Source organism: Colossoma macropomum, unplaced genomic scaffold (assembly GCF_904425465.1).
Source record: "Colossoma macropomum unplaced genomic scaffold, Colossoma_macropomum, whole genome shotgun sequence".
NCBI classification, from domain to species: Eukaryota; Metazoa; Chordata; class Actinopteri; order Characiformes; family Serrasalmidae; genus Colossoma; species Colossoma macropomum.
In genome coordinates, this window is record NW_023494786.1 from 25889607 (window position 1) to 25914813 (window position 25207).

Here is a 25207-nt window from a genome sequence, read left to right on the forward strand (position 1 = left end):
TAATGTAATATGTTACACAATAATATGCAAAATGTAACATTTTTGTCAGTTCTAGTACATAACCTGAGCATTAACAGTGCACTGTATGCTTACATAAAGGTTTTTTTAAGCAATTCTTGGCTTGGACGTATGGTTCTAAGGCAAAAAATAGTATAGAACCTTTTTTATTAGGTGAAGTTCTTCATATGTTACATTAAAATACACTAAAAGATTCTTTATGGAACCAAAAGTGGTTCTTTTATCACATCGCTCTAAAGAACTGCTACTACACTGTGGAACTGAGACACAGCTTTCGTTCTAATGCAAAACATTTGTTTCCAGAAAGTGTGATATTCATGATGATGCATTGTATCTAATGTAAGCAGAAGTTCCACAGAAGGCTGGAGCACCTCTGAAATCCTAAGTATTTTTGCCCACTTTCCTCTCTCTTTCTCTTGCAGGAGTGTGGTAGTGCAGGCCAAGAAGCCTCCAGCAGGCAGCATGGCTGTCAACACCGTGGTCAGTTCTGGTTCCTCTAGTGCCCCAGCCTCAGGCAGCACCCCTAACATCTTCGCTGCGGCTTCGGCTACTCCTAAAAGCATGATCAACACCACAGGTAAACACAGTTAACACTTTCATTTTCTCCGCTAAGACCCCTTTAGGGGGAAACTGTTCCTTTTTTTCAGCCCTTTAAGTGCCTCTTTTGTTAATCGCAGATATAATAGTCACAATCACTCTCTGTGTTGTTAATTAGCACTTAGTTTGAATGAAGGAGGGCTACTTAAGTGAATTACCTCTGAAAATATCTTTGCCTTTGATGTCATTCCTAGAATGCCGTAATTAAAAACGGTTGGGGCTCAGGAAATTAGATTTTGCTCTTGAGGAAGTTCTGGAAGTGTCCACTAGAGGTCTCTCTTCACTGCCCCAGTGAGCTCACCCACAGCCAGAGCTGATCCAGTCAGTGCCTGCTGGGAAAAGCAATATTATAATACTTAGATTCACATTATGATAGGGTCTGTATGTAATTTCAAGGCTATTAGCCTGTTATATCCATGTGTAATCCAGCCAGTATAGATTTTTGTGTCCAATAACAATAGCAGAGAGACATTGGTTATGCTAACGGCTAATCCTGCCATAAACTCTGCCTTGGGCACCCTGTGAAGTGGTGTTAACCCATTCACCAGTCTGGCTGATTTCTTATTTAACTTTGACACTGTCAAGCACACCTATTGAGCATCTTGCTGGGAAGATTACCTTTTGTGTTGAAGCACTGAGAAAGTCATCAGAAACTTGTCAGACTCAAAGGAGTCTTTCAGTACAGCCCGCTAACCTCAATTTTAGATGGCTAAATGCATAAAAGAAGATTGCAGCCAACCTAAGGGTGCATTACTGACACCTGGCTAGATCCCTCCACTCTGAGGAAAGGGCGCAAGGGAAGGCGGGGTGGAATTGATTTCGGATTTGACCGAATTCTGCCTTCCTCTCCTAGCCTAGCCTCACCTCTCCTGCTTGTTTCTGTTCTCCGAGGGATGCTAGTTCCTGCCAAGTCGAGTGACGGCTGTGTAATAGAGTTCCCGTCCTCCGCTGTCTCGCGACGCCTCACGCTTTCACGCGATGACAGTCCATCCCTATGATATATCTATCACACGTTGGGAGCTAAAGGAGACGCCGCCGAGACGAGGCTTTGACAGGAACAGAAATGAGGAGAATGTAGACAGTGATCAAATCTCTCGCGGGGAGGAGGCTGATTGGTGCTTGATAGCTGCTCTTGATGTACTTGCGCTGTTTCCTGCTTGAAATATGTCATAATTGGACATAGTGACATTAGGGGGTTGGTGACAGCCTTCTGACGGCAGAAAATTTTGAAAGAGTTTTTTAGTGCATTGTTTGCTTTTTGTTGTTTTATTTTTTTTCTGAATTGCACGTGTATAGATGCTCTTAGATGTTCTATCAGTGTTTGCTTCTTGGCTTAACTCTCAGAAGTTTTGTTGTGCTATACTATTCCAATATAATAACATAATCACATATGTAATTACATAGTGAGCTCTGCTGTTACATTTACATTACAATTAGTTTACACTGATTTTTTTACACGTTCAAATGTTAAATGTTCAGACATTTTTCCATTTGTTTTGATGTTAAGAAATGAAAAAACAAAAAAAAACATGGGGAAACATAAAGGATGGTTATGCTTTTCTCAAAGCAAGACTACGCTCAACAAGTTTTCATATTTAACAAAATATGTCTTCTTCTACATACAGACACAAAAGTGGTACCGATTGAAAGTTTAGAGTCTTTACTTTTAATAAAATAAGGGAGAAATGATTGACATAAAATTACATCAAATTACACCATGTATCACCGAAGAGTGATAACTGTGACTTCTGAGGATTTAGGCTAATACTATGCAGTTGATAGTTATATATTTCCTGTGTGTTCTGTGTTCTTTTTATCTTAAATGGTATTTGTTCTGTGCACCTACACCAAGAGAAAAGAAATCACATATAATCACATTATGTATTTCCAAATAACATTAATAATGTATTCACTTTAGATTTACTTTATGGTTCAGCTTAATGTACTTACATACCATGACTACATAGAGAGCACTGAATGGTGGTCATTTCTGTGACCACTTCTCTCCGTTTTCTGTCTAACAGGAGCTGCAGATCCTCCCTCTTCCTCCTGCTCGTCTTCCTCGAGCTTTGTGAATGGCGCCACCAGTAAAAACCTGCCTGCGGTGCAGACTGTAGGTCCAATGCCTGAAGACACCATGGAGAACATGAGGTGAGTCACAGCACAGTAGGTGTGTGTGTGTGTGTGTGTGTGTGTGTGTGTGTGTGTGGAACGCAATGAAGAGTGAACTTTATGTGTATCTGAGCAGACAATAAAGAAGGCTTGAAACTGTCACTGGGGCAGTTCCCCTCTTCTCACTGGGGTGGTTCTCAGCACCTTTAGTCAGGGAACATAACTGTACTATAATCCATTGAAATTATATTTTCTAAGTTGTACTGACTCCACACACCCCGTCTCGTCTCCAGGCTTTTTATTTTACTGTTCTGTTTTAAAACATTCGGTAATGAAAAGATACAAACATGTACTTTTTACCTGGAGAAATTATTTAAGGTAGACAATTGGACCTTAGAACCACTTGTTTTATTATATTTATATATTATATATGAATAATTTTTAGCGTGTTGCTATTTACACATTGTCAGTGTTGCAAACCATGTTTCACTTTTTTTTTTAATATATTTTTCTATATCATTTGAACACAGCAGCTATCTATTAAATTTCATGATTAATGGACCAATAGAAATGCTCCAAAATGACTTGGAATAAAATCTGCTTTAAGTTTCGTTAAAATAGTTTTGCCTTCTTTCACTTTTTTTTTTTTTGTACTTTTTGTTTTTGTTTTGGGTTTCTTTTTTTTGAGGGGGCAGCAATGTGTATATATATATATATATATATATATATATATATATATATATATATATATTATATTATTATATTAGTACTTAGATATAACACATTACATACAGGAATTTGAATTTATACACACACACACACACACACATATATATATAAATATATATATATATATATATATATTTATATATATATATAAATATATGTAGATAGATAGATAGATAGATAGATACATAGATAGATAGATATTTTCACACGCAAAATGCATGACACATATTACACTTAAATACTCACATATGTATAATACATATATATACATACATATTATTATTACATACAGGTAGTTACGTACATCATAAGCGATGTGTATATATATATATATATATATGACCCTACATGTTAACATTGTCTAAAATCAAGAGTGTGTGTCAATCCATTGTAGAAACAATGGCAGCAGCAGAACATTGCCACCAGAGGGGGTCTGCACTCAGCCCTAGCCATTAGCTGCTTTCCGACACTTTCTTTTGTTTCCAGCTGAGGTGAAAGATCATGTGGTTTGCTTTTGTCATTGTTGTGGAGGTTGCAACAAACAAGACATCCTGCACCTTACACATCACTGAGGGAGTTCTGTGTGTGTGTGTAAACTGTCAAGCGAGGCAGTGTAAGTGCTAATATAAAAGAATTGGTGGGAGTGTGTGTGTGTGTGTACGTGTGTGGGTGTGGAGCATTCTGACCTTAGGACCGTCCACTGTCCTCATCTAACACTTTGTGACAGAAATCACAGAGCCCAGCCACTGTGACTGCAGAAGAGAAAGTGTGAGCTTCTCTGTGTGCGTGTGTGTATGTGTATGTGTGTATGTGTGTGTCACTCTTTTCTCTCTGGGGGTCTCTCCACTTCACACACACTCCTCTCCTCCTCTCTCGCGCTACGAATCGCAAATCAGTTGCCATGGCAGCAGTAACCGACAGCACTTACGGCGAGTGTGAAGTCAATGATGAAAGTGTCTGGCTGCAGCGGCACTGCTGCCTAACCTGCGGCTCAGACACTCGCTCTACATCAGCAGCAGCTTCCACTTCAACAAAATCACTTCAGCTTACCTGCAGTTCAGCAACGTTTTAACTATGTTTATGCATTTCTATTCACCTAAAGCGCACAGTGTAGCAAAAACTGAGAACTATATGAGAAGCTCTGACTATTATATCTTATACAGGGCGAGTCTGAAGTCAGGAACCACTCAAATAAGATGCTTAATGTTAAAAATACCATATGGACACCCATTGGTCTAATGCATAATGATAATGATGAGATCAGTCTAACTTTAAGCGCTGGTTTTCCAGACGTAGATTAAACCTAAACCTGGAATAAATGGAACTTGTAATGGTAAAATACCATTGGCATTGCAGTTTAGTCCAAGACGATCCATATTCACAGCCCTAAATGTCGTCGCTGTCCTAACAAGAAAGCGAGTATCTCCATTGTTTCCCCAATTTTTATTTTTCTACATCTTTTAAACACACCAGTTGCCATTACATTGTCTGAAAATTGAATGATAAATATGGCAATAGAATGGTCTACAATAGCTTGGAATGAAATCTCTTTACATTAATTTGCATTAATATTATTGAATTTTGTATGTCTGCCTTTCACTTTAATGTCACTCAGGCTTGCATGAACCCCACAAGTTTTGCAAAAGCCTTTGATGAGTAGATCAAACCCTCCTGAGAGTCATCTGGACATAAGCCTCAGTGGAAGAGATAAGACTAAAAAAAGAAAAAAACATCTGACCTTTTTGTACAGGCCTTAACCCCTTAAATGGCCAGGGCCCACCGGTGGAATAAGTCAACCAGTTTGCATTGAAGTCCCTGTAGTTAATAAGCCTTAGTAATAAGTCTGATATTTAAAGGAGTTAACATAGTCAATATCACACATTTTCTTAAATTTGAATAGTCATATAGAAATAGTGCAGAATCTGGATTATTTTACTTATATTTCATAATTTTACATAACTTTGGATTCTTTTACTTAAATTTCATAATTACATCATTTTTTATTTACTTATTTATTTATTTTGAAATCCTAAAACTTTAAACAAAGAAATAAATGGTAGTGTATTGTGTTTTTATTTATTTATTTTTTTAATTGTGGCAGTTGCACATGATTGTTTAATATGAAGAAAGCTGCAGTTGTGCTGTTTTGTTTCATTACAGCCATCCTTGTGGCGAGGTGTGAATTGTTTTCACAGCAGGAGATTCCTACCCCTCCCTTACCCCCTTACTGCTCACTAGCAGCTCAACACAGAGTCACAACATTTCACACACAGACAGCCAACAGTGTCCTAGTTAATCTAATAACAGAGTTACTGAGAAAAGTATTTTATTTGCTTATATCAATTAATATCAATCAATACCCATTCCACCTGCAGAAAGGCCTCTAGCAGACCTGCGGAAAAGGGCTGATGGACAGTTCTCCATCATATAGTGCTCACAGAATTTATTGTAATCATTGATCAATTGACCTATGCTTTTCCTATGAATGCATTCTTTCATAGCTATTGTTGTGGGCTTTTGTTACTGTTGTTTGACAAGGTTTTAGAGAATGTTAAAAACAAAATCACATTTATTCTAACACAGTTAGAGTTAGAGTTTAGAGTCACTACAAATGTTGAGTTTCCAATTTAAAAGGCATCAAAACTTGACACAGAATAGGGAGAGACCTAGCCAGTAGGTGAAATTGGTGGTGCTAACTTTGGGGAAAAATCACACCACTTAACTTTCTGCAGTTCTGTTCTCTTTAACTGCCTTTGCTTCTTTAAAATGTGTGTCCCCTGGAGTGCTGTCAGCTTATGGCCTAGCAAATACTGCACCCATGTTTTGTTCTGCTTTAATATTACAGTAATGTCTCTCTCTCTCTCTCCCTCCCTCTCGCAGTATCACCACTAAGTTGGAGCGTGCCCTGGAGAAGGTGGCCCCCTTACTGAGAGAGATTTTTGTGGACTTTGCACCCTTCCTGAGCCGCACTCTGCTGGGTAGCCATGGCCAGGAACTTCTTATAGAAGGTATAGTATAAATGACCTTCTCAGTGCAGACGTCTTCCTCACTGACCTCTATGGACATTGATCAGGTATATGCTGGACAAGTTATGAATCATGCGACTAAGCACAAGGACAATAGTATAAAAAACAATAGAATCCACAAATTAATACAAATATACACTCACTGAGCACTTTATTAGGAACACAATATTAATACTGAGTAGGGCCTCGCTTTGCTCTCAAAAACAGCCTCAATTCTTAGTGGCATGAATTCCACGAGATGTTAGAAACATTACTTTGAGATTCTGGTCCATGTTGACATAACTGCACTATGCAGTTCCTGCAGATTTTTCACAGTCATGCTGTGAATCTCCTGTTGTACCACATCCAACGGTGTTCTACTGGATTCAGATCCAGTGACTGGAAAGGCCACTGAAGAACACTGAGCTTATTGTCATGTTCATGAAAAGAGTGTGAGATGACTTTTGCTTTGTGACATGGTACGTTTTCATGCTGGGCATGACCATTACAAGATGGGTAAACTGGGACCATGAATGGATGCACATGGTCAGCAACTCAAATAGGCTGTAGCATTCAAACAATGATTGATTGGTATTAATGGGCCCAAAGTGTGGCAAGAAAACATTTCCCACACCATAACATCACCTCCACCAGCCTGGACTGTTGATACAAGGCAGATTATTACCTACCTTACTATCTGTGTGCCTCAGCAGAAATTGAGATTAATCAGACCAGGCTACGTTTTTCTAGTCTTCACTAATTTTGATGAGCCTCAGTTTTCTGTTTTTGGCTGACAGGACTGGAACCCGACATGATCTTCTCCTGTTGTTGCCCGTCTGCCTCAAGGTTCAATGTGTTATGCATTCTGAGATGCCATGAGTTACCATAACGTTTCTGTCAGCTGGAATCAGTCTTGCCATTCTCCATTGACCTCTCTCATCAACAAGGCATTTCTGTTTTGATGCATTTTGAAATTTCAGACTTCACCCTGATTCGATTAGGTTATTTCAGGATTATTCAGAATTGTTTTTAAAAATACACTGAATATACAAATGTAACTTGAAGGACTACTCTCACACTAGTGGAATCAGGGTTATTATCGTTAATGAAAACTATTGCTCAAACACTAGTAATGACAAAATGTAATGTGTATATATATATATATATATAAAAACTCATACACACAGCAGCTAAAGTTGGTGTGTATGAATTAGAGCTCATTTGCCTGAACCCCACGGGATCTCCCTGCTCACGGCTCACATTAGGTTTGGTTGGGTTTGGGCGTCATGTGCGTCCTCACACACCTCTTCCCACTTTTAACAGATTTTATCATTTGCATTTCTCCTTGTATTCATCACTTGGTTCTTTCTTTGCTTTCATTGCCTTCATCTGGTATGCTGGAGGCACTCCCTTGTGGGTTTAGCACTGAGATCCATGAGAATAAAACACTTTTGCCTGTTGTTGGAACACACAGCTTGATGAATTAATTTATTAAAGCAGAATTTTAACTTTAGACAGCTGATTCACTTATTATACAACAGTATTTCATATTATTATTATTATTATTATTATTATATTATTTAATCATTATGTGATAATGTAATAGTGCTATCCTGTCTGGTTTTAGTGGAACTTTAGGTGATGATGGACGTAAAACTTGGGGCCAGACTCACACAGAAAGTTCTCGAGCTGTGTTCTGATTTTTTGTGTGGTTTTGCCTGTTTAAATGTCTAGAACGGCTTACTGTCTTTACTGGAGCACATTTGTTTTTGGACTACGTTGTGTAGTGGTGGGGGAAATAACACACACTCGAATACCCGCACACAAACACACAGCAGGGCATCTTCTCGTTGAACACGACCGCACACTCCACACTCTGTTCACTGCCTCCTTCCAGCTCCACCAGCAAACCCAGCACGAGCCTCAATGGCAGTTTGTTCAAACTAATGTATTCCTGCAGTTATTTCAGACCTTCAGCCAGAGGATTACAGTGCAGTAAAAATATGTGTTCCTGTGACTGGAACAGCCGTTTAATGAAAGAAATGCACACACACACACACACCCTTTCAGTGCTGGACTCAAACCTTCACTTTCCACACGTTATTGCAGCCAAACTCCTGTCTTTAACTGGGTAGTCTACTTACTCAAGTCTCTCCAAATTTAGATGGCTTCACACGGTGGATGTTAAGTGCTGAAATTTGGCGTAAAGTGTCAATTTCATAGCCTTATTAGTGACACAGTAAAGTTCACTTGTTTCCCGAATGACGCGATTGGTCAGCTGAGTTATTACCCATGAAAACTCTCGGGCTGCTTCTTATAAGAAAAGCTGATGATTTTTCAAAATGTAAGTGGAACTGTGAAAATACAGCTTTAATTTTGGAAGCCAAATAAATCAAGCAGAGTAGAATTAACTGCGAGCGTTTTTTTATTATTTCTTCATAGCACCCACACTTTGCTTTCTCCCTTTGATGTATTTTATTTTTGCTGAAATGCGCTTTTAAGTGTTGGCTGTAAAAGAAGTTTAAGAGGCGCTGAGAGGAAATAAAAAAAAGAAAGAAATAATTAAAGCTTCAAATAATGATGGATTCTTTTAATGAAAAGGAAATGGGCAAAAAGAGAAAGGAAAGGTGAAAAAGGGTGTAAATGCAAACCACTCTCAGTAATGCAGGCATCAAACAGTTTGCTATAACAAACCATAATCAAGATAAAGGAAGGAAGAATTGTGAAGATTGTGAAAAAAGTGTGACCACGGGTCTGACCTTAGCCTGCCAAAAGCCTAAATAAACTTCTACTCTACTTAAACAAAGGACGCTGTGCTTGATCAAGGCAGCCGATGCTCTAGCAAACACAGACTAATCATCCGAACATCTGAACAAACTCAGTTCCTGTTCTTCAAACGTTCTAATGCTAAGTTCCATCATGCTGTGACTGAGCCACGTTTGCAAATGACTTTATTTGCATTTCTCTTTAGAGCACATTTCTCTCTGAAGCTGTTTAACCTTAAATGCATATCTCCGGTTGATAGAGGCTCGTGGCCTCATTTTTGTCATAGAAGCAGAAAACAACACATCAAAATAGAACAGTATAAAGTTTTATGCAGAAGTTTGGGCGCGCTGGTCAAAAGAAATATTTTGTTGATTTTCAAAGTGACACATCCTCCACAGAAGACAGACCACTGCACATTTTAATGCACAATTGCAGTCTGTTTGCTGAATTAAACATATTGGAAGAAAATAAAACTTGTGCAAAAGCTGGCGTATTTTATATTTGTTTTTTTCTGATATGTTAAAAAACATGTTAAGCAAATAAATAGAGATTGTTTACTTAATTTTGCTGGAAAATGCAACAGCTCTTCTGTGTAGAGGATGTGTTATCATGTGAAAATCAACCAAACATTGTAATTTAACTAGGTTGTTCAAACTTATGCATATGACTGAGTAATTATTTGTCATATCAGGTACTTTGTACTGCTGAGTATATGCATATTTTTTAATGATTTTGAGGAAGGCAAAGCCAGTGCTGTGTTTAAGTTTGTGCTAATGCTTTAGTTGGTCACCCAGCCAAAGATTATTCTTTCTTAACATTAACTTACACTGTGCTGTCTAGCCAACTTACTTATCACACACTGTTAGAAATAAAGGTTCTGTGCAGGTACATTTTGCATTTATCACAAACAATGTAAATGTACCGTCAAAGGTACAACAGTGGTTCTAAGGTCTAATTGTGTACCTTAAATAAGATTTTCCAGGTAAAAAGTACAGATTTGTACCTTTTCATAAACTAATGTTTTAAAACAGAACAACAAAATAAAAAGCCTGGAGACGAGACGGGGTGTGTGGAGTCAGTACAACTTAGAAAATATCATTTCAATGGATTATGGTACAATTATGTTCCCTGACTAAAGGTTCTGAGATGTACCCTTGAGGAAACCTCCCCAGTGACAAGAGGGGTACTGCCCCAGTGACAGTTGAGTACCTTTTTTTCTGAGAGTGTAAGACTCATGACGTGAACAGATACACTGAAAAAAGTGACACACCGAAGAAAAGATTCATTTACTCCTTGATTTAAATGTGTGCATCAGTCGAATACATGAATAAACTGTATTACATCAACACAGTTCAGTCTTTTAATTTACTTATTATCTGTAATAACTGCATTGATGTAATATTCTTGCAGAAATTATTTACAGATTCAGTTATGTAGAGTGGATTTAAGGCATCACTTTATTATTATTTTATTTCATAGCACAGAGTAAATACATGACCGGATGAATATTACTAACTACGCTTTTATTTATTTATTTATTTTCCTAATATGTTGCCATGTCAGTTATATCAGTAACCTTGTCTAACCAAGTGATCTCAAAAGATCTAGCTACACCCCTGCCAGACATCCATGCTCCAATAATAAACCTTCCTTTGAATGTCACCTAGATCTTGCCATCAGTATACCTGTCTGGGAGCATGTGCACTCATTAGCCTCTATACGTTGCATAAAAAAAACCTGACCACCTTTAATGATGTACAAACCACTCTGTGTCTGATTCATGAAACTTTCATGTGATGTGCACACAGGCGAAGATTTGTGCGCAAATGATGAACCAGCTTCAGTGCATGAAATCAAGTGCCAGCATACTAGTATATTGTTTACATGTCATTTATGTGAAGTATGCCCTTATTCATGCAAATGTTTCAATGGGAGACAATAAGATGACAATGTTCAGGAGCTTGTGAACCAGTGGCTATGTTCATAGACACAGTTGGGATGTAATGGAATACAAGTATTGGGAATATGTATTCCAAATACAGAAATGAAATATCAGTATTCAGTCAAAGTTACATTTTGTAAATTCAGTATTCAGAATACAGTTACATTTTACATTTTGAGGAGAATACTTTTAGACTTCTTACCCACTAAATTAAAAAAAACGTGCCATCTTTAAAAGAAACACCATCAGTGCTGGTTTATTAAGTGTTTTAAAATCAGTCTACAGGGTGTAAAGACGCAATCTAAAGAATAAAAAAACAGCTTCTTTACAAAAGTTCCTGCTAAAGCCTGAGTTGACTGATAAATCAATTAGATGATCAGGTATTAAGCTTGGTGTTGCTGAGCTCTGCTAAAGACTGAGTAGCCTGATAAATCAATGTGGTGATCAGTTAATAATCTCAGTGTTCCTGAGCTCTGCTAAAGCCTGAGTAGACTGATTAATCAATGTGATCAGTTATTAATCTCAGTGTTACTGAGCTCTGCTAAAGCCTGAGTAGACTGATTAATCAATGTGATCAGTTATTAATCTCAGTGTTACTGAGCTCTGCTAAAGCCTGAGTAGACTGATAAATCAATGTGATGATCAGTTATTAATCTCAGTGTTACTGAGCTCTGCTAAAGCCTGAGTAGACTGATTAATCAATGTGATGATCAGTTATTAATCTCAGTGTTACTGAGCTCTGCTAAAGCCTGAATAGACTGATAAATCAGTGTGATCAGTTATTAATCTCAGTGTTACTGAGCTCTGCTAAAGCCTGAGTAGACTAATAAATCAATGTGATCATTTATTATTCTCAGTGTTACTGAGCTCTGCTAAAGCCTGAGTAGACTGATAAATCAATGTGATCAGTTATTAATCTCAGTGTTACTGAGCTCTGCTAAAGCCTGAGTAGACTGATAAATCAATGTGATGGTCAGTTATTAATCTCAGTGTTACTGAGCTCTGCTAAAGCCTGAGTAGACTGATAAATCAATGTGATGGTCAGTTATTAATCTCAGTGTTACTGAGCTCTGCTAAAGCCTGAGTAGACTGATATATCAATGTGATGATCAGTTATTAATCTCAGCATTACTAAACTCTTTTGAGGGATCATGGAACACAACGAGTCCCCTCAGTAGTGAACATGTTCACAAGGGAAAAGCTCAACGTCAGTGATGTACTGAACTCATGCAGGCATTTCGTAGCAAGTTATAGTCATTAACTGAACATATAGCTACCCACTTTAGAGTCATATTTAATCAGTAGGAGTATGGGAACAGCAGTGGCCTTAAGCAGGCATTGAAAGCCAAAATAATGTTGAGAATTTTGTAACTTCATTTAAATAAGTGAATGTTTGATGAAACATATAAATATATTTTGAATACTTTGAATGAATATATTCTGAATACATCTGAGGACAGTGTATTCAGTATTCAGCCATCACTACTGTCTCTAAGTGCTCTGCCCAACTCATAGGCAGAGTTTGAGCTTGAGCAGTGAGTGTATTGGTGACAAAACTTTGTAATGTTACAATAACAACAACAGCAAAGATTAAAATGTAAAAAAAAAAAAAATAGGACAGTAGAATGATGTGATTGTGTAGTATGAGGTGCTGTTGCACTAGCTGTCCTGTTTTTGTTTTTTTTTGTTTTTTTTGGTGATGTAATACATCTTTAAATGCAACATGGAATAGTGGCAGCCTTGTTTATAACAATGTGCATGTAAAATAATACATCAACTTATGTACTGGATTGCCATGTTCACATATTATTAGTATTGGACCTCATTCACTAACCGTTCTTAAAAAGAAATTTCTTCTTAAAACCCAGTTATGCAGTCTTCACACAGATTCTGACTTTCACCAGTGTTTTCATATTTGTGATTTGTTCGTAGGGAAGAACAGAATCTCTACACACTCAAGAGCACAAAGGTGTGAACAGTTATGCGGTTTAAGAACACGTCATGAATCTGACATAGACTTTTTTTAGGGCCTTTCATAAGAACATAAGAAAAAACTTGTAATATTGGTGAATGAGGCCTATTGTTATTTACTATTCTTTATATTGGTATTACAGATGATGTATTACAAATAGTTTGGGTTTGTTGACCACAAATCAAGCTTTTTTTTCAATATTTTTATTATGCCCAAATTTGCCCACCCACCCCTACTAGATGTGTTTGATCATGCAAGCACACCAAAGGTTAAACTAATGAATAAGAAAACTGAAAAATGCATGCAACTTTGATGAATAAGGGACCTTATGTTTCTCTAGTTATTTGTGTATGAATATACAAAAGCATGTATTGAAGAGTAAATGGAAGGATAATGTACATAGTCAGCACATGGTCATAGCAATGACAGTTTGTAGTACTCCTTTCTACAAAGCAAGGCACAAAATCGTTTCCCTCCAATATTATTGGCTACAGTTGAATGTTGCTATGGCAAACGCTTCCAAACAAACACTGACACATAAGCGTTACTTCCTCAGGATGAATCATCACTCCATCCTCCATCCTCCATCTGCCCGCTGCATCAACACCATCCCTCCATCCCTCCGTTTTGCAGCCCAAGCCAGAAGAAGAGAGACGCCTGCTGTTTTTTTTCCCACCTTCTTCACTTCCTCTCTGCTTACAGCTGAAATACTGTTCGCCAGTGCAAAGGCGCCCCTATTTACCCATAATTACCCACCATCCATCACCCGACACGGCACCAAGGGTCAAGCCCCTGCCCGGCCCCCCTCCAGACACACGGTCACTGGGGGCAATTATGCCCTTTTTCGCCCCCTGGATGGCCCTCGTACACTTGGAATTGAGAGCGAGGCCCCTGGGCTGGAACAGTGCGCTTGTTGTGAGTTGTTGACCGGCCCAAATCTCCAGCGCCACGGCCGCCTGGACAATGACACATTCAGGCCAACTGGACTTAACTGGAAAAGCTTGCCGTGGCACTGTTTAAATAGAATGCATTTAGTTTGTCCAGCAGCGTGAGCCGGGGGTCATTCAGCCACCTGACTTATGGAAGCCCCTGGCCGCAGTGAGAGCGAGGTCAGCAGGCTGTTAGGGGTCACTCCATGTACAGCATGGTGGGACGTAACCCCAGCCTCATAAATGTGAAAGAGGGATTGTAAAGGCAGGCCCCTCACACACTCGCCCCTGAATTATTACAGTGCTACAGCTTCCGTAGTCTGAATGGTTTGGAAGCAATCACTCATACTTAAGAGGATGTTTAAATGACACAGGGCCAGTTTAAGAGAGAGTGCAGTCTGAAACTGCTGATCTATAAACTGGACTTAGTGGGCAGTAAAGCCATTCAAATATGTGTAGTTACAGATTTTGATTAACCCTATAAAATCCCAGCCTTCTTATATAAAAAGGTTTAATGTCCAGTAACCACATGGACTACAGTGCCAATTTGTTATGCAAAGGTTCATAGGTTATAGAAGTATGGCATAAAAGTTTGGACCTTCTGACGTGTCCTGACTGTTTAATGGGTTAAAGAAGCATTTCATCACTGTAATAAGAATAAAGTGATAACACTTTATTTTAAGGAACACATATCAGGGGGTTAATAAGGTCTTAGTCTTTGTTCAATAAAGCCAAAGTTAAACGCTTCTAAAAGATTTATTCACTATGCATTAACTTTTATTCATTATGGCCTGTGTTCTGCTGAACTGGCTCAAAGTCAGAGTTTAACTGACTTGGACTTTATACTAAAACCCTTTTGCTTTGAGTGACTCTATACCTTGTGTATTTTATTTAAATAAATGAATGAACATTACATTTTGTCACTAGTCACTACCAAAACAATCATAACAGTACTGAAATTTTACCAGATGTTTTGGTAGTGACTGTTTTGGTAGTGAACTATAAAAATCGCTAGCTAGTACATGGCTAGTAAACATAGCTTTGGACAGTTGGCCACACATAAAATCATGATATCATAATAATCATTTTTATTAAAACACAAAAAACTGCAAAAAATATGTGATAATTCTTAATGTTACACACTGATTTTCAGAGTTTGGGACACATTTACTTGCAGGGGTGTGGCTAAAGTAAGACTAAATTAAGACCTACAGACTGAAACTCTTCGTTTCAGTAGTGACATGGAAATTTGGCACCGCATTTCTTTAATTTGTTCCAAAAATATACATCTTTCAGCTTCACTTTGAAAGAAGCCCAAAGGGATTAAAAAAAGCAGTGAAAAAATTTCCCAAAAAAAATAAATAAATAAAAGTAAACTTAGCGGTTGGGGTTTGGGACAGCCACCTCCCAAAAAAGTATGCTCTAAATAATGATTTTGTATATATTTAGTTTATTACTGTATCTGTTAATGCCTTGAATTTAAAGGTCATATTATAACCCTTGTAAATATCTGGTCTGTATAGTCTGACCACTTAACTGTTTTTTGCTGTGGGGCCACAGTTTAAGCTAATTTGGTAGACGGTGCATATAATTAGAAGTCTGTTGTGCAAAATTCACCAATTAATTATTAATTGTAATGATGCACAACAAACACTATGTTAAGATTTTGTTATGCTAATTATTGAGGATGAATTATCACCTAAAGTCATATCATATTAGTGTAGAATTGGCAGCCTTTGATTTTTATATGTTCTAGATAGTGTCTAGGTTATTGTTTTATTTATTTCTGTTTGTTACTTTATTATTTATTACTTATTACTCATATGAGTTCAATAAGTCACTGATTTTTTCCGTTTTAGTCACCACTAATTAGAGGTGAAAAACAGACCTACTGAAACCTGGTTTAGCTGCTTTTAACTAATTATTGATGACTTAAATGGCACTTTAGAATATTGAACACATCTTGAAGTAATAATGACTCAGTATTAAGTATTAAACTCCTGTTACAGTTAAAAACTCAAATAAAGCACTAAACTTGATGCTATGTAGAACCTATAGAAATTAAATGCTGACACAGCTAATAACAGTGTTTTGGGTAATTTTATTTATTACTATTATTACTATTATAATTATTAATGCAAGCTTTTTTAATATAATTTGCATTAAATGCAAATTAATGCAATTTGTGACTTCTTGATAACAGACTTCCAATTATCTACTAATACAAGTCATAATAAATAAAACTTGTGTTTAGTGATATTGTGTGTAGTTACCAATATGATATATAATATATAACATATAGTATATTAATATAGTATGTGGTATAGTAATAAATCATTTACAAGTGTTTTTGGGCTTTAGTGAACAAAGAATAAGATTTTAATAAACCCCCAGTATGTGTTACTTAAAATTGATTGTAACTTTCTAAGAGAATAAAAAACCCTTAGAACAAATCAGTTATTAATATTTAGATTATGAATTATATATTTTTATAATTTAATTATTAAATTAGCTGCATTAGTTTTGCACTTATTACATTTTTCTGTTTTGTTTCCATTTCAAAGAATAATCGACATAGCAGAAATGTTTCTTTCTGCAGTGGCAACAATACACAGTAACTTCAACAGTAACATCAACTCAAAGTTCATAATCCATGTTTCAGCAGAATTTCTCTGCTTTTTTAGTATTTGTAAATGGGAAAAAAACATAAAAGGCATAATACTTTTCTTACCGTGCCGTCTAACTGTGGCTGAGGGTTCAGGCAAATATTGTGTGTTCTGTATTCTTTGTATCTTAAATGTTATTTAATATATACATCTACATCACCAAAATTCACAAAAGATCACCATAATATATGTTTATGATTTGTTGACTAAAGATTTACTCTATGATTCAGTTTATGATATTTACTTTATAGTTCAGACTATTATATTTACATATCACAGATGCATATGCTTGTTTCAGTGAGCTACTACACAGAAAAATCAAATGCTGTAAATATACTATACTTTATACTATACTTTTGTATAGTATAAAGTATAGTATATACTTTATACTATACAAAAGTATAGTATACTTTTGTCGTCAATAGTGATATTAAAATTGACAATTTACATTCATATTGTTGGGCTTTTAATTTGTCACAAAATATTCACACAATGTAAATAGTGTAAAAGCATGTTTTTCTATGACAGTAATTCACCAATATTTTGTCCAGTTTTTATACTCAACTTGAAACAGTAATGAAATATTGACAATTTCGTATATTTATAAACTGAAATATGTAAAAACTGTCACCAGCACTGTTTTGTTAGCATCATTCATTTTATGTTGCTGTCAGCATAAGAAACCTATAAACACTGACGCATCACCGCTTCATTTGAATGTTGATAATGTCACAATTGAAGCAATACTTCATCTAAAAGCACTAATATTAGTAATGCACCAAAGCTTATAGGTGGACAGTTAGCATCATGTTAATAACGTTGTATTAGAAGGTGAATAGGACTAGTTTTCACCTTCTTGCTTTCATTCACTGTCATCCACGTTTTTAAGGGACATATTTTTACCACACTCACTTGAAGACATCGAACCAGCTCAGGAAAGCTATCACTACTACACACAGCACTCTCTCACGTGTGCAGTCATATGCAAGAATTTAAAGAATATGAAATATTAGTGCCTTAGAGTTAGAGTTCTCTCTTTCTGGCACACTGGCAAAAATATATTGCAGCTGTCAGAAGAAACTTTGCATCTCCAAAAAATAAACTTTGCAGGAGAGGATAAAATATTCAGAACTTTGAAAAGAAGCTGATGAAGTAAGAAGTCAAGGAAGATGTTATTGCAAGTCATTTTGGCCTATTTCTGTTGGTCCCTTTGTCATGAAATTTTGACGCATTGTGAAGGGTAACTGGCAACAAAAAATAATAATAATAATAATAATAATAATAATAATAATAATTTAAAAATAGAACTTTGGAAGCAGAAATGGAGAAACAAGATTTTGTTCTGGCAGTGTTATGTTAGTGGAGTGCTGTAAAAAATGACTGCATTGTATTTGCTTTATATGTATCATTTCCCCTGTGATGGACTGGCGATCAGTTCAGGGTGTTTCCTGCCTTCCACCCAGTGACCGCTGGGATAGGTTCCAGCACCTCCCATGACCCAGGCAGATAAGCACCTTAGATTAGAATTTCAGACAGTAAGCACAATTGTGTAGATGTACTGTATTCTGTAAATGTGGAAATGATTTACTCTTTTGAATCGATTCAGTGCATTAATTTTTCAAAGGGGAATTTCACAGTTTTTTTAAAGGTGAATTATTAAAGAAGTATTTAAGATTCCAAAAAGTCATTGAGTGGTTTGATGTGAAATGCTCCACTGTAGAGAAGCTCACTGATTTGAGCTTATTCACAGCGGTGATGATAGAAACCAGACGTCTGAAGAGTTTAAAGCCTCTAAAAGCTCCCTCACGGAAAGCTTTTACATAGAATTGTTATGAATACACTGCCTGATGCCTGAGGCACAGTTTTACAAGCATTTTGAGATGAGGTTTTGGTTTAAATCAGTTCATGGCAGAGAGTTACATACAAGATGTTTTTTATATCTATCTGTCTGTCTGTCTGTCTATCTATCTATCTATCTAAATTTGCCACTATTTTACCATTATCAACATTATATATATAAAAACAAAGAAGACGTGCGTAGGTTTACCCGTCATTTTAAGTAGTTAATTTAAAAATAGCTTTATTTTAGAGGTGTCGACATTAACGCATTAACGGACGCAATTAATCTGGAAACCTTAACAAGTTCATTTTTTTTTTTAAACTCAGATGAATCATATTACCAGGTTTGACCCCAACTTTATCTCGTAATTCCCGCACAGATTTACTGGAAGGCACAAACATAGATAACATGATGACTGAGGAAACATCCCCTAGTACACAAAATGGCAGGTTTTGTTTTAAAAAGCTTCCAGATGGAAATTTAGATAAAATTAAAGTTCCCTCTGGACCTGGATGACGAAAGGTCACCACTATAGGAACAGATAGCGCTCACAGTATGATCGCGGCAGCAAGGATTCTACCATTCAAGCTTATTTTATGGAATGGTCATCACAGTGGCTCTCCGTGACAGCAGGTTTGTCGTTACTTTAGCCGTATGCCGTAAAATAGTCAGACATTTCAAACACAGTCCTGCAAACACAGCAGAGCTGAAATTTCAGCCTCTCATGGTCAAAAACAGGAGACACTCGTCCAGGATATAACCACATGCTGGAATTCAGCTGCAGCTCTCGAAATGATAAAGCGGGTCCAACATAACAAAGACACACTGAAGGCAATGCTGGCACAGCAGAAACACAGTTTAGCCATGCAATTACCAGCTTCATTCATTACATTATTTGATTTTTAGCCTGTGAGAGGTTTGAGTTTTTGGTTTTTGTGATTTTATTATACTGTCCTAAATTTTGTACAAAAGACATCTGCTGCATTGTGCCTGGCGCCAACCTTGCATTACAAGGATTTGGAAAACATTTGACACAATTTATGGGCCTTGACGCAATATCACACTGACATGCAGAAGATGACCTCTGGCCACTCAAGAGATATTTTCTTGCCCTCTGAGAAATGTTAGCCATCTGACACGCAGGCCTTGGACATGACAGCAGCTACAGCAGACAGAACCTCTACACCGAATCGTATCAATGCAAAATCAGTCTTATTTACCAAATGTGTCAAAACTGTAAATGCAAAGTTAATCAGTGTTGAAACTTAATGTCAGTGGCCCTGCGGTTTGGTTTTGCATTGCTCTAAATGCATGGCGTGGATGTGTAATGTGTAATAGGATATGTCATGAGTATAACATGTCATATGTAACATGTTGTATGTAACAGGACATGTAATGTGTGTAACAGGACGTAATGTGTGTAACAGGATATGTGATGTGTTTAACAGGATAGTGTGATGTGTGTAACAGGATATGCAATGTATGTAACAGGATATATAATGTCTGTAACAGGAAATGTGATGTGTTTAACAGGATAGTGTGATGTGTTTAACAGGATATGCAATGTGTGTAACAGGATATGTAAAGTCACCTCCTCTCTATGCCTCTGCAGGTCTGGTGTGTATGAAGTCCAGCACATCTGTGGTGGAGCTAGTCATGCTTCTTTGCTCTCAGGTAAATCTCTCCGTCTTTCTCTCTGTCCCACTTTTTTTCAAAGTCACTCTGATGGCTAATAAGCTAAATCAAAAGCAGTATTTTCGAAGCCCTGACCCTTGTCTATCCCCTGTCTTATATGTTTTAGTGTTTTACCTGCCCTAATATCCTCACTTCAACTTAGGAAGGGCTTGGTAAATCGCTGAATGGTTAGATCAGGTGTGTTGAACCAGGGAAAACACCTTGTGTGCAGAGCAGGTCTGCCCCAGCCCAGTTTTAGGAACCAGTGGCTGAGAAGGCTGATTTCCAGATGCATTGCTGCAGATCCCTGATTACCTGAATGCATAACTAGGAACATAACCCAACCTCAGTGAAGTACACGCTTAAGGTTCTTCAGTGGTTTTAGGCTTGGACAAACTGTTGTGGGAAAAACCTTCAACTGGACTAGAACCTTTACGTGATATGGAGGTTCTGTTAACCTTAAAAAGATGCATATCTCTTTTACAGAAATGGTCCTTTGAAGAACCCTGCGTTGAAAGGTTCTTTGGGGAACTTCTGTGGTTCCTCTTTCGGCTTGTTTACGATTTGAATATTAGGCTTAATTGATTTCTTCTGACTCACGTGTCTCATTTACAAAAATTCTTCTTTAAAGAAACCTCCACTGAAAGGTTCTTCAGGGAACCAAAAGTGGCTCTTCTACACTGTCAGAAAAAAGGTACTATCCAGGTAAACTTTAGTCCCCCAAGGTACAAACGATGCAAATGTATCCATAAAAATAGTCCTTAAGGTCCAATTGTGTACCTAAAATTAATTTTAAATATTCTATATTCACGTTCTCAGGGGAAAAGAGGCATGTTTATATCTTTTATATTTATATGCCTTTATTTGTATCATATTTGCACCACCCCAGTGACAGCGTCTGTACCCTGGAAGGTATAGATTTCCTGAGCGTATGACATCACTCCGAACCCTTCACTTTTAAGAATAATTTGGCTACTTTTTATTGCCGCCTAATTATTTCAACATAAAGACCTTATAGGTCTGATGCTCTGTCTAAAGGAATTTCCACAATAACACATTTCAACCAAACTACATGCTAAAAGACCACAAAGGTAACCTTTCATTTTACATATTAAAATATGTCCTATGTCAGCCAGATGACTTAGTGTAGCCTCCCACCTGGACGACCCAATGCAGCCTTACCTCACTCTCTATAGGAGCTTCTCAGCCCTCCTTTAACTTGTAGTGACATATTACAGCTCGCTGACCTCCCCGGTCTCTTGTTAAGCCTTCGCTTTCAAAAGGGTCAGGCTCCCAGTGTTGCCGTCAGAGGAGGAGATATTTAACATACCTTCTGTCAGCCCATCACTCTTGCCTGGGAAGCCCATAAGGAAGCCATTACCTCAGCATCTATTTCTTGGTGGAGCCTGCCGCTTGCAGAGCGGTGGAGCTTTCTGGAACCCAGTGGCACCTCAGCAGAGTCCATATCTCTGACTCCCCCACTCAGGAGGAGATTTAGCTAACGTGAATGCAGCTATGCACATCCATAGGAGAGCCAGATAAACGTGCTTGGCCCCCAGACTGAGTGGCGCGAGTTACGAATCCTGCTGTTTGGCCTCGTCTCCTTTTGAAGTTCCCTTTTTTTCGTTTTTCTTTAGTTTTATCGCCGACGTCTGAGTGATGCTGCCTGCCCGCACTCCGTTTGTTGGAGTTATTACTGAATCCAGGATCATTCAGCCCCTTTCTCTTCCTCCCTCCTCCCCCGTGGCACAGATAGCATTACCGCGGCTCCAGAACTTCCTGCCATTAGAAAGCTCCTGGGGTGGAAGCCGGGCCTGATCTATCGATCGGGCCGAGGGGGGCTGAAACCAGAGCCTGGGCCCAGTGTCCTTTTAGAGGCATCAGGGCCTGTGTGGAGCCAGCGCTCAGCAGCCACAGCCAGCACTCCGCAGGGCATGATTTACCACATGCTATTCTGAAGGCAAGGCTAAAGTGGCCCCCAGAAAATGAAAGGATTGATTTGGAGAACAGCAAGATGATTTATTACAGTAACTTTAGATTTTACAGGTTTTTCAAGCACTTCAGGTGGATTTTATGTACTGTATATATGGATTCTATTAAGAAAACAAACAAATAAAAAAACTGTTAACTCCTTGAACCTCTATACTTTAAATGTGCCAAAGGACTTCTGGGAGCTATGCCATAGAAGAACCAGTTTTGGTACTGCAAGAAGAATCTTTCAATGGATGAATGAATAGAAGAAGCCTTTGTACGATGAAGAACCTTGTGAGAGTTTCAGGAATATCCACATAGTATAACAATTCGATACAAGCCTAAAATAAAGATAATTAAATGGTTTTTTTTACTTGGACATATGGTTCTAGAACTTTAATTGGTGGAGAACGTTTACATGATATGGAGGTTCTTTAATTATTATAAAGATAATTTGTTCATCTCATTAACAGAAATGATTCTTTGAAGAGCCATTAATTGGAAGGTTCTTTAATAAAAAGTGGCTCCTCTATTGTTTCTCATTTGGTACCTTTATTTTCAAGATTTGGAAGTTAACTTAATTGTTAAAAAAGACTTTGCACATCTCATTTGCAAAAATGGTTCTTTGGGGGACATTTATATTTGGCTCCTTCATTTTTTTGGGATTAGAAGTCATTAGGCCTAATTGATAAAGCATACAGTATACAGCATACAGAAGGGCTCCACCGACTCATTTACAAAAATGATTCTTTAAAGATTCTTCAGGGAACCGAAAGTGGCTCTTCTGTGGCGTCGCTCCAGAGAACCCTCTCTGGCACACTCATTTTTTAGAGTGTATTTTGGCCAGCTATCCTCTGTTACTTTGTATGGCTTATACATCCCTATTTCAGAAATCTTCTTAAAATTAATTTTGCACACAACCCGCAATTGAAGATCCTCCTTACACAGAAGGAGCTGTGTTCCAGCAGAGACGCCCTCGCCTCAAGGCTAAGAAATGCAAACTCTTTCTCGCTCGCTTGCTCGCTCGTCTTGCCTCTAATGCTCCTAGACAGCAGGGGTTTCACTGTGCTGACCTTTCGCCCTGCTCTGGTTTGCAAACTGTCACTTTTATGAATAAATTAGTGATAATCATCTCGCTGTTTCTTTTTTTTAATTATTATTTATGCCTTCTAATAACCACGATTCATCTGAGGCCGTAGACAGGCGGTGTCTCCACCCAGCAAAGTGGCAGAAAGCGTAGCGGAGGTCAGAAGGGTCGATTTTGTGTAACAGCTTAAACATACATAAGGGATGAAGCGTGGAGCCGAGGAGATTTACCAACGGAGGACCTCCAGATGTTGGAAGCAGCGGAGGGCAGATAAAAGCCAAGTGTTCCCTCTCGCTTCTGACAGCTCGGATTGAGACACCGCAAATTCTCCAGCACCCATTAATGCTGTGCTCTGGAGGGAGAGAAGGAAAGGCCTGTACGACTGAACAGAAAAAGGGCTGCGGAAGAGTTTTGGGTGGACAGTTTACAGTGTCGAACTTTGCTAAGTGTTGTTCTTTATTGGTTTAGAGTATGCTAAAGTAGTTTATACCTTTTCAAGAAGGTGTTAGAAGATTTTAAAAATGTGGATGTGAAGTTTTTATAATGGAGAATAATTAATAATTGAGGATAACTTTCCATTCTCTGTCCACAAAAGCTTTCTTTGTGACATAATGTCAATTTTCCTGTTTGGTGTGGCCTAGTGGTGGGAGAGGTTCCACAACTGAGTAGGCATACCTGCTTGTGCCCTTGGGCAAGGCACTTAAACCCCCACTGCCCCAGGTGGTGCTGCTCTGCTAGTGATGCTGTGCTGCCCGCCAGATTGGGCATAGTTAGGCAGCAAAATGATGAATTTTCCTTGTATGACCAATACAGTACATAGCAGTTTAACATCTTTCTGAAGGCCCTCTAGTGGTCATTCCCCTGGCAGAGTGGAAATCAGTATTTCTATTGAAAATAAAATACTTTTTTCTTATAAGTCTTTGTTATCAGATTAACTAGGACTTCTCCACAAAGACCACCCATACTGAGACAAAACAGACAGCACAACAGCAAATGTCTTAGTATCAAAAAGATTGTACAATAAAAGATTCTACTAAAAAGCATTTAAGTACAACAAAACACTTTTATAAATGCTAACTTGCTTGTTGACCCACAAAGACAAAAATCTAATTCTGGTTTTGAAAATCGTAGACATTTCAATTGAAATACTTTTCATCAGCATTATCAAAGAAAAAAAATGCATAGTTTGACTGAGGGACCTTCAAAACAGGCAGAAATTACATTGTTTTAGATTAGGTTACTTTAGAATAGATTCAGCTGTATTGTCATTGTGCAGAGGTACAGAGCCAAAGAAATGCAGTTAGCATCTAACCAGAAGTGCAAAATACAGTATTATTTACATATAAAGTGCACAAAAGTATCCAACATATGACAGTTGCAATATATTCAATTAAGAACGGTAGAGTGGTAAAAAATATAGATGTTGCAAGTATAAGTATAATGTACATATATACAGAGTGAGTGGGGAGAATGCAAATGTAGACAGTATGTACTGTCAAAGCAGCATATGTAAAAAGATAAGTATGCTGGCTATTGTGAAAAAGAGTTTAGGTGCTGTGCTACCTAGCTGGTCTATATTGTTGATAATGAGAACTAGCTAATTTCTAGCTACATTAGCTCAAATACAGGGCAAAAACACATATACATGGTTTAGCCTAAGAGTGTAACCTGCATGTACATACAAAATAAATATTATTAGAAATTACTGATGTAATCAATTTACATATTTATAAGTTGCGTGCTACAGTTTCACATTAGATGGAATGCATTCTTAAACCCCATTTCCAGTAGATTCTGGACTTTAACTGTCTCTTTGTCCTGCATCTGACGGGAAAGCCAAAACAATAGCATCATCCCCATTTCTCCAGTGATTTATACTGTCTCTCTGGTAGCAGTTGA

General features: G+C 37.7%; 1 protein-coding gene across 1 annotated transcript in view; it reads left to right on the plus strand.

Moving 5' to 3' along the window:
• Nucleotides 1–2686: 2686 nt before the first annotated feature.
• LOC118804418 (neurobeachin-like) overlaps nucleotides 2687–25207 on the plus strand; it is a 235488-nt gene continuing 212967 nt past the window's right edge. The window contains exons 1-3 of the mRNA XM_036564932.1: nucleotides 2687–2766; nucleotides 6337–6464; nucleotides 20189–20250. Coding sequence (XP_036420825.1) covers nucleotides 2738–2766; nucleotides 6337–6464; nucleotides 20189–20250 — 219 coding nt within the window. The 5' untranslated portion in view covers nucleotides 2687–2737. The remainder of the gene's footprint in view (nucleotides 2767–6336; nucleotides 6465–20188; nucleotides 20251–25207) is intronic.